Here is a 10686-nt window from a genome sequence, read left to right on the forward strand (position 1 = left end):
AGGAGATGTGGATTCCCTCAAAAGATGCAGTGACTTTATTACAGGGTGCGGAGACATCCACTAAAAGCACAGAAAAGGTTTCTGAGCAATTGGGCTGAAAAAAAATTCTTCTGAGTAATTAAGAATTCACCCAATATTTGTGTGGTGTTGAAAGATAAAAGGTGAAGGGTGGGGGAATGTAGTCAACAATTAAACTTGGAGATGAGATAAAAAAAAAAAAAGGTCACCAGAAACCAGACACTTCCTGATACTATGCTGGAGGGAGGATATGAAGAAAGACCTTCTGGATTTCAGGAGGGAGTATTTCTAAAACCCTCCTGAGCTGGCAGAAGATACTACCCCATGTAAGTATAAGTGTTGAATCTATCTTGGAAGGGCATATGTGGGGCTCTGGAAGCAGGTGGACTTTGGGGCATAGAAGAAAGATGAATGGGATGCAAACACTACAAACCAAGTGGAGTTGCCAGAGTCAGACAGAGGGAGACAGAGAGAGAGTTGAATTACCAAGGCTGTCAAAATGGAGGTTAACCTGTGAAGTTTAGTAGCCTTCACCTTCCTCCTTATTTCTTCTCAACAAATCTAGTCAAGGATATGTGTCAAAAGTGTGTGTGTGTGTGTGTGTGTGTACAGGCACATGTGCAAGGACATATGGTAAGAGAGTGAGGAGGGGTGTTTGTGCATGTGACAAGAGTGTGAGTAGGAGCATGTGTGTATGTCACACATGTGAGTGTAGGCATGTGGGGGGTGTGAATGTATGGTGTGATGCTGAGTATGTGGTGCAATATGTACTGTATATGGTAAGCAGTATGCATGGTGTGTGTGGTGTGTGTGCTTAGTATATGGTATGCCTGGTGTTGAATGGTCCCCATATGTTGTGCATGGCATATGTATTATACATGGTGTGTATGTCTCGCACAGGTATCGATGGTCTGGGGAGTGTAGGGGAAGGAGGGGCACAGTCAGTATGATTATTTACATGTACAGATGATGGTGGTCTCCCTGATATCCTTTTTTTAAGCATTACCCATCTGGAAAGGGCACTGAGAGTTTATATATATATATATATATATATATATATATATATATCATGCACAAAAAGAAACTTTCCAGAATGAAAAGTTCCTTTCTTTAACCTTCTGGCTAGGAATTTGGAATTTCTTCTCAGACTTTGGAGGTTGGCAGGAGAAGAGAAACAGGAAATAAGACCTGCTTACAAAGTGCCAAGCTCCATGTGTTCTGATTTTGTTTGGTTTAGGGACATATCCAGGAGTGCCCAGGGCTTCTTCCTGGCTCTGTGATCATGGATCACTACTGGTGGTGCTTGGGGAAGCCTATTAGTTGCTGGGGAACAAACTCGGGTTGGTCTCATGTAAGGCAAGCCCCATGCTCACTACCTCTCCAGCTCCTCCATGTGTTCCTCTTATGGTTTGTGTGGTTCTCACTGCTCATTTGGTCTGTCCCACTGCATGGTAATTCAAAAGAAAAGGAGCTTGGTGGAGCTGGAGAGATAGTACACAGGGTAGGGCTCTTGCCTTGCATGTGACCAATCCCAGTTCTATCAACAGCACCCCATATGATACCCTGGGCCCACCAGGAGTCATTCCTGAGCTCAGAGCCAGGAGTAAGCTCTGAGCACTGCCCGGTGTGCCCCCCCCCCAGGCAAAACAAAACAAGAAAGGGGATGGACTTGGGTGAGGGGAGTAGTTGAGGAGAAGGAGGCAAAGTGAAGCTATCACAGAAGGTTGTTCTTTGCAAATTTTTTCACAATTTTGTAAAAGGCTCACCTAGAGCAGCATTTCTCATCTGGAGGTCATAGGCCCCTGTGTGAGCCCCCAAGATATTCCAATGGGGTTACCAGTGAAAATTTCATAACTGGAGGGCACCAGAAGGAAACAAGTTCAGAAGGGGGTCATTATAAGAAACATGTTGACAAACACGGAGGTTGAGAGTCCCTGAGGATCCTGAAGAGCTCGAACCTAAAGTTCTGGGTAGCTAGGAGTTCTTACTTGGGCTGTTCTGCTTGGGAAGGCTACTCTTTCCGATCTAGGGAGGACAGTATTGGCCCTATTATGCCACTGATGGAATAGAGGAGGGGGCACTGCTCAGTTCTTGCTAAGGCTCAAGAGGTCCCCATTACCTGATGAGCTCTATGAACCTCTCCCTGGGGGCTTCACTCACGTCTTCCTCATTAATAGCCACAATCTGGTCACCAGCCAGGAGCTTGTTCTCAGAGGGGCCTCCTGTAGAGGAGAAAGAGAGGCGTGAGGGCTCAGGGCCACTGCTGGAAAAGGCCAGGTCTGGGCAAGAATTCAGCAGTGCCTGAGGGAGCGGAAGCACTGGAGCCTACAAAACATGGTGCAGGCAGAGTGGTACCAGGACAGGAGCACTATTGGAACATTTTGCTGCTGCCACCTGTGGCTAGTAGAAGTCTGAGAACTTAAGAACTTAAACAGAGAATACTCCTTTTGGCTGGAAGTGGTGTGCTAGCAAAAGGGCCCAAATCTGTCCTTGGTGAGGTTTGTAAGTGCTTTATTGGTTGGTTTTACAGAGGAATATGGACTTTTTTGGTAGGATCAGTTTAGGCACAAGGAATGACTTCCAGACTTCAGGAGGTGTTACAGGGGATGAAAGGGGAGGAACGATTCTTCTTACCTGAACATTACTCATACACGCTGTCCTGGAATGATATAGGCATTCACCTGCCTGGAGACGGGGATAGACTAAAAGATCCAGAGTTTCATTTTCTTTCAACACCGAAAGAGGCCACTCTCTAATACATGTGAAGAACAAGCACAGACCCTAAATAAATCATGGGCAGTCAGAAACTCACTTTCTCTCCTTACCATAGCTATAGTTGAGATTAAGCAAGCAGACGTGTCTGAGGGCCCTACTTTCCTGACTAGGGTCAGGGTGGTGGGGTAGCGGAGTGCTATGGAGCTGGGCTGCCTTTAGGATTTGGCAAAGATTTTCTTGGAGAAAAGCTTCTCAGAGAAAGGCTTCTCAGCCTAAATCAAACCAGAAAGAAATGTTTCATAAAGGCTCCCCATCTCAGACCAGCCTTAGCTCTTGTTTGTGCTCATTTAAAGGGCCAGATCCCAACTGCCCCCTCTCTCTTCAAAGAAGCATGCTGCCCAATTCCCCAAACCATGAACCCTTAAAGCAACTGTGTTGCCCATATGCAACTCATTGACTCTGGAGTATGGGGCCTGGGCTCTGCGATGACTATGCTCAATCAGCAGGATTAGACACCGTAAGTGAAAAATGGCCCTTAACCTATACATTTAAGTTTTCTGATAGCACAGTGACTTCAGGAGCCAACAACACAGTGGTTAAGGGCCACTCTTCACCACTAAACAGTTCTGGACTCACTCTGATCCAAACTGCAAATTTGCTTGGTTAACGCGACTTTGGACAAGAAATTTCATTTCTCTGAGTATCTCTGCTGCCTCCTCTGTAAAATGGGGGAAATAATGGCACCTCTCCATCATAAAATGTTGGGAGGATAAACGAGTTAGCACATGGGCAACTCTTAAAACAGCTGATTCATATGGGCAGGAATTGGATAAATGGGACAAGTTCCTTCACCTTATTTAATTCCTTCTATCTCATTCTGCCCAAAATGTCAGTTGTAGTGATTGGCCTCCCAGGCCATTCTTGGCCACCCTGGCAGGCAATTCAGTGCTATGGCCCAGGATGTGGTGCTATTCAGGCCCTTTGTTCCTCAGGTGCCACTGGGGCTGCTCCCAGCAATGCTCGGAGGACTACGTGGTACCAGAGATGGAACCTGGCTCAGTCGTATAACAAGGCATGTACCTTTGTCCCTGATCTCTCTATACAGCCCCCAAAATGTCAGTCTTTCACCAATTCCTTCCTTCCACCATGTCATTTAATGAAAAATATCCTTACCTTTTGCACATATCTCTGGTCTCTGTAATAGGTTTTTTCTTCTCTTTTCCTATGGTCTTAAATAGGGAACTCAGTATGCCCTCTGCCTTGGGGAGTCACCTGGGCTGGAAGCAGCCCTATAATATGGCCTGTCTCTGCATAGATGTACCTGCCAGTCTCCTGGCTTTCTTTGACTTTTCTCTTTTCCAACTCTTCCCTCTGTCCTCACACCTCGTGCAGCTGACCAGTTTGACAAGGACTGAGGGCTTTCTTTTGCCCTGTGAATTCAGTTTCCTTTGAAATTACAAACTTAATATTACTAAGTTTTAGCTAGTCCCTCCTTTCTGAAACAAATTTGATTTCTGATCAGAGACTCAAAAAAGCCCTTTGCCAAACTGCATGACTGACTCAGAGCCTTAGGTCAGCCACGAATGCCTGTACTGAATTGTTGTTTTCTCTATGCCCTCTAGTTGAAGAGAGAGCTCACAAAAGCTCTTTTTATTCTCCTTGGAGGATTGCAAAATTCATCAAATTTCTGCAAGACCAGTTTGTACTCCGGCTGCTCCTCTTGACTGAGCGAGAAACTGTTGTAAACATCTAAAGCCTCAGGCCCAGCAAGTCAGGAATAAAGCTCCTTGCTGTCTGTTTTTTACTGTCAATGCCTAGCAGATAGGGAACAAAACAGTGCTTAAGCCTTTCCCCACTTCATTCATGATGGTACTTCCTGGACCAGGGGCTAACTTGAGTCTGGGCTAAGGTCCTGTTCAATCTCTGTTTTTCCTGGTGTGGCATCAGACAGGCTCTGGTGCCAATCCTGACTCTGCTGATTCCTACCTGAATGACACTGGACAAGTCATTTCCCTCCCTCTATTCCTCAGTTTCCTCACATGTCACATGGGAATGCTATCACTCACCTTGTATCTTGGTTGGCAAAGGGTGGGGTGGGAAAAGAGATTAAACAAGATGATGGAAAGTGCACAGTAGGTACTTAATGGTATTGTTGTTGCCACTGTGGCCTTCGGAGAGTTCATTCTCCTCTCCCGTTCTCTCCCACCCCCGGTCTGTATCCTGAATCCAGTCTTCAGTGGCTGACCTTTTTCATGATCATGCGCAGTCTCCACTCCCTGATGGTTTGATTCTTGGGGATAGGAAGAAATTGTGTCTCACGCTTCTCTATCACCTTACTGGGCTTAGAGTAGGCAATCTATAAATACTTGTTGAATTGAACTGGATAGGCATTTTTTCATTCGAGGCCATATGGCTCATCTATGAAGGTTCTATGAAAAGGGAAGCCCCAGACCATACTAAACCATCCAATGTGGCCTGTGTCTTGGCCCCAAGTAGCTGCAGAGTTTCTGTTGGTCCATGTTAAGGACGAATTCCCTCATACAGTTGACAAGTCTTCACCCACTCTTCATAGATTCATAAATTCCTGGGCCGTACATTGTGCTTGGGAGCTCTGCTCTTGGGGAAGATGTGTGGGTCTTGAGGGGGTAGGTGCCAGGGCTGGGGGGACACTCTGAGGGGCACCTACCTGGCCTCACAGATCGCACCACCACAGGCCTCTCACTTCCGGCCACGAAGCCAAAGCCATATATAGGATCTCGTTGAATGGTCACTTGTCGAAGTGTCTTTGCTGGCAGCTGTTCACAATCCATAGCATTTTCACTTTCTTCCGGCATCACATGACTGAGGGGAGGGGAAGATGAGAGCAAAACAAGATGCAAAGGCAACTAAGCCTCAGAATGAGTTGGGAGGGACACTGAATAGGGTACTGGCCATCGCACCCGGGAGCTCCTATGCTTAACTTCCTTTAGCCTCAGGAAGAGACAGAGGCAAAGATCACCTTGCATTTCATATTGGAAAAAGAAGGTTCTAGAAAGGAGAAGCCACTCATCTACAGAGGAAGCCTGACATTAGACAGAGTCAGTCTTTTCCTCAGAGATATTGGGGACTCTAGAAGGAATAATGCAAATGGGTTATTCTGATGGTTAATTAGCATCGCCCGTTGAATTGACTATTAACTCCCTAAGGGAAACCCAAACGTTGAAGAAACCGACCACAAAACAGGCGAGTAAATGGGGAAGGAATGTGAAGTCGTTTCAGAATATGGAGCATCTTTGTGAAGTCTTTGTGCAATTTTAGACTTTAATATCCCTTAGGTTAGATATAAAAACAAACTATTTAGATGGTATATATAAACAAATGTGCTAATGCTGAGGGCCATTACCTTATACAATTGTATGCAATGCCTGCCATATCCTCTGGGTTAATGGCACAACTGGGAAATGGCTCCTGTGGGCAAGAAGGGGAGTTGGGTCCTATGGCTGCCAGTAGACCTGAACCTCAGATGAGCTGAGAGAAGACAAATCACTGCAGCAACACCTGGGAGAGAGAGAGAGCAGATACTGGTTCTCCTGGTGCCCACAATCTGAGTTACTCAAATTCTGGAATGACACAAAGACTTTATAAAAGTGTCACAGTAAGAGGCAGGCAGGAGGTTGACTGCCCGCAAGGATACACCTGAGCTCAGCATTTGAATTAAGATCCCTAAGGGGCAAGGTCGTGGGGACCCTTGGCCTTATGAGGTCACCAGGTGCCAGGGGCAGGGTAGGAGGTAAATTGTGGAATGAGTGGCCAGTGGGTAAGAGAGAGCATGTAGAGGAGGGGGAGCTACAATCAAAAGAACAGGGCTTATAGTGCCCTTACTTGGCACGCCTTGCCCCCCCTAAGATTCCAGGCCTAATAAATGGGGCTTATTCTATAAACTCAGCATGTATGTTCTCAGAAGCCATCGTTCTAGGCAGGGCCCTTCTGAACGAGGGCCAGAAGGCCAGGAGCTAATTTGTTGAACTAGTCCTTGTTTTGTACAAGAAGTTGGAGGCTCTGACACGATGAAAATGTTGACTAGCTACGAATACCAAATTCCTCAGTAGCAAATGGTTTCAAGCAATTAGGTTGTTTATCAGGACACAAATTCAGTAATTAGAGAGGCGCTGTAGGACTATTTATGTGTGTGGTGGGGAGAGATTTAGAGTAATTATATGAAAGAATTCAGAGTCCTGGGCTTGTTTGTCATGGAGCTCAGGAAGGCAGACAGACCATAGCCAACGGGAATGGAGTCACGTCAGCCCTGGCTGCATCCAGTCAGCGCTGGGCCTGTGTATGTCCCCTTAGGAAGGGGCTGCTAGGATGAGCTCAAGTCTCCTGAAGGTAAATTCTCCCCTAACTCAGAAGCTGATTCCTCCCCTCCCCTCCTCTAAAATAATTGGTCAAGAGGAAGTCACTCAGAAGCTGGAAGCTGATGTCCTGAACAGGGCCCCTCTCAGATCAGGGGTGCAATGAGGCTGGCCACAGGCGGGTGCCTCTCTCATTTACCTTTTTTGATTTTCATTTGTTTTCTCTCTCATTTCTGCAGCTGGGGGCAGGCAGGCGCTCAGATTTGGAGGGTACCAGAGAAGATTCTGGCAGCTGCCGTCTCACCTCCCCCCTGGGGCTGCTTCCAAAATGAGCCCTCGGCTTCCGGCTCAGCCCCCCAAAGGGCCTCTTCCTGGGATGACATCGGTTGATTTACGACATGGGTACCAGCCAGAGCAGGCTGGAGGAGAGTCAGGCAGGCTGCGAAGCCTGTGGGCATGGGCAAGGCAGGTCCAGGCGCACACTGTCCTGCACTCAGCGCCTCCTGGCTATGACAGCCTCAGCTTCGTCGTCCTTTTCTGTTTCCGAAGATGGGGACGCTTCAGTCTCCACTGGGCTTTCAGGCACCACCAATCCTGATGAAAAGAGACACTCCTGGAGCCAGAGATATCAACGAGCTAAGAGCCTTTCAAGACATGAGAGGTTTGCTTTCCTGCTTGGATGCATGTGAAGCCATCCACAAGTATTTATTGACTGCCTACTCACACAGTTAGAGATTTGGGGCATCCAAGAGTGGTGACAGATTCTGCCTCCTTCCAGTCTAGTAGTGGAAGGAAAGATAGGTGGACATTGAACAAGAGAATTAGACTAGTACAGGAAGTCCATGTGTAAGGGCCAAATTGGAGGGAGGCATACAGAAAAAGGCATGAAGGACCTGGAGAGGGCCCTGGAGGAAGTGGGTAACTGACTGACTGGCCCAGACAGGGAGGTGATGGGAAGTGAGAAAGAAGCCCAGTTCTGGCTTTTTGTTTTGGGGGTGATTTTTAATTATGGTTTCAATTTCTTTACTTGATATTGGTCTATTCAGGTTTTCTGTTTCCTCTTGGTCCAATCTTGGGAGTTTGTATGATTCTAAGAATTCTTCCATTTCTTTTAGGTTCTCGAGCTTGGTGGCATAAAGTTGTTTATAGTAACCTCTTATGGTTTTCTTGGTATTTCTGAAATGTAATGTAAATTTTCCTGTCATCGCTGACCCTATTTATTTACTTATACAATAGTCAAGATATGGAAACAACCCAAATGCCCAACTATGGATAAATGGATCAAAATGTAATGGTATATATACTAATGGAATACTATGCAGCTCTAAGAAAGAACAAAATAAGGTAATTTGCTGTGACTGCTGGAACTGGAGAATATTGCGCTGAGTGAAATGAGTCAGAAAGAAAAGGATAGATGCAGAATAATATCACTCATATGTGGAACTTAAAGATACACAGCAAGGTAGCAACAAAGGACAAAGGAAACACAATGGGAGAACTGAGCCACAAATTGAGTTGGTGGGAGCAGGGTTTGAAAGGGAGTAGCACTTGGGTTCTTGAGGAGGGAGGTGAGTAAGCTGGTGATGGTGATGTTCAAATTATATTCATGGGAAACCATCATTAACAGTATTATAAATCACAGCACCTCAATCAACCAAAAAAAGTTAAAAAAATAAAGGAGGGCATCACAAAGAATTAAGAAACCATTTTTATCCTATCCATGGTAGAGACCTTTCCCTTCCACTTTTCTCAAGTGTGGGACTCATTTATTTCTCTCCTGAATGAAGTCACATCTCCACGTATGTTTGAAACACATTGTTCCCCAGGCTGTCCCCAGAGTAGTCATATTAATGGTCCCTCACTAGATCCTCTCTGAATTCTGTAAGCAGCCCTTCTCTCCTACCACCTAGGCCTTCCCAGGCCTCTATGAGCAAAGAAGGATGCTCTTCCTAACACTTCGCAGAGAAGAAAGTCAGTTTACAATGCAAATGGAGGTGGTCCCTTTCCTCCTGGGGTTTTCATCTTCCCATGACTATAGCCCAGTCCCTCTGCAATTTGCTAAGTGCCTACAGATTTGGGACTGCCACTGAAGGCAAGTGGTGATGGATGGCAGGAGCTCAGCTGTCCATAGGCCATGTGACTGCCCTCCTGGGGGAAATAGACAATTTGACTTTGAGAGATGTTTGGTTTCTGGTCCCTTCCACCAAGGCAACAATGAACAAAATTATGAGGCAGCCAGAGCTTACGTGCCTTTTGCCGCTTTCCCACAGTTGCATTTCTGGAACCTGCTGATTGTGTTCTGTTGTTCTCCCCACAACATATCATACCTTAATTCTGCCCCCTGCCTACCTAAGACTCCCACAGGGAACTCCTCACCCTGGCAACTTAATCTAGTCTGGGCTCCAGGCAAAGGTCTCATCTCTGCCTAATTAGAACAACACTTGGAACCTCATGTTTCTTTTCAGTTTTATATCTGGTTCCTCACCTAAACAAAGGTGCTTTCACATTTTCTCTTTTCTAACTGCTTCTACCTGTCCTGCTGAAGCAGCAAGGCTACCGCTCCTCCTCCATCCCAGCCTCCGAGAATGGCAAGAGAGAAGTGGAACCCCAGAGAAGCTAAGACATGAGGGGTCCCACTGGAGCTACATCTCAGGCTGGACCCCCATCTCAGCACATCCACCTCTCTCTCCTTTGGGATCCTGGACCTTCTTGGCCTTTCCATTTGCATCACAGCAACACTCCAGACCTTGATCCCGAGCCAGAATGTCCCACCCCCTTCCTAATAAGCCTGTATTTGATCCTACCTTATTAGGAGCTTCCACACTGTTGCATTGTTAGGTGAGAGAAAGGAGATCATGGCCTCAGGAACATTTTATGAGGTGATGTGTGTCAGGCAGGTGCAGTGGTGGCAATATGATGGATAGCATTATTTGGGGTTGCCAGAATATCAGAGCTCAATTCCATTCACTTCATCCCACTCAGGACCTCCCCCTACTAACTCCTTCCATTAGAGAGGCAGACCCCAACATTTGCTCTGTCCCCTGACTTTTCAGGAAACCTCCTGCCCCAATGCAACTATCATCAGATACCATGGCTACCTGTGAATGCCTGGCTCCAGAGCTTCTGTGGGCTAAATGGATCTTTGCTCCTTACTCTCAGAAGGGGCTGGCATTCCTGCTAGCAACTATTGCTAGGCAGAAGGAGGTCAAAGGAAAAAGGAGCTGAGCAGGAGATGGATGCCATCAGAGCTGCTGCTCTGGCCCTTGCATATTGGGGCAGGAAGACTGAAAGGTAACAGCTAGACTTCCAGCATTCATTTTTGCTTCTCCATCCTTCCATGCCCATGGCTCCTTTTTCATTGCATTTGGTTGGCTCCTTGGGGGAATCTTGTCACTACCCTCACAATTGGCACAATCTGGAGCCTTGTGGGGCTAATTAGCCCTCTGAATGAAATAATAACAGGAGCCTGACTTTCCAGGAAGTTCCAGAGATGTAGCATGGTGGATGGGGCCCCAGGAGATGTCATTTTCCTCTGGTGGCAGAAATGGGAGTCCCACCCCCAGGACTTGGGAGCAGCTTTGCCAGATGTTCCCCCCCCCCCTTTTGAGGGGGAGGTCCACAC

At 46.7% G+C, this 10686-nt stretch overlaps 1 protein-coding gene across 1 annotated transcript in view; it reads right to left on the reverse strand.

Annotated features, from left to right (window-relative positions):
• FRMPD3 (FERM and PDZ domain containing 3) overlaps nucleotides 1–6211 on the reverse strand; it is a 78043-nt gene extending 71832 nt beyond the window's left edge. Inside the window, exons 1-3 of the mRNA XM_056125715.1 lie at nucleotides 6116–6211; nucleotides 5420–5574; nucleotides 2138–2240 (exon numbers count right to left, since the gene is read on the reverse strand). Coding sequence (XP_055981690.1) covers nucleotides 2138–2240; nucleotides 5420–5574; nucleotides 6116–6144 — 287 coding nt within the window. The 5' untranslated portion in view covers nucleotides 6145–6211. The remainder of the gene's footprint in view (nucleotides 1–2137; nucleotides 2241–5419; nucleotides 5575–6115) is intronic.
• Between the last annotated feature and the right edge of the window lie 4475 nt (nucleotides 6212–10686).

This window comes from Sorex fumeus, unplaced genomic scaffold (assembly GCF_029834395.1).
Source record: "Sorex fumeus unplaced genomic scaffold, SorFum_2.1 ptg000058l, whole genome shotgun sequence".
Classification (NCBI taxonomy): Eukaryota; Metazoa; Chordata; class Mammalia; order Eulipotyphla; family Soricidae; genus Sorex; species Sorex fumeus.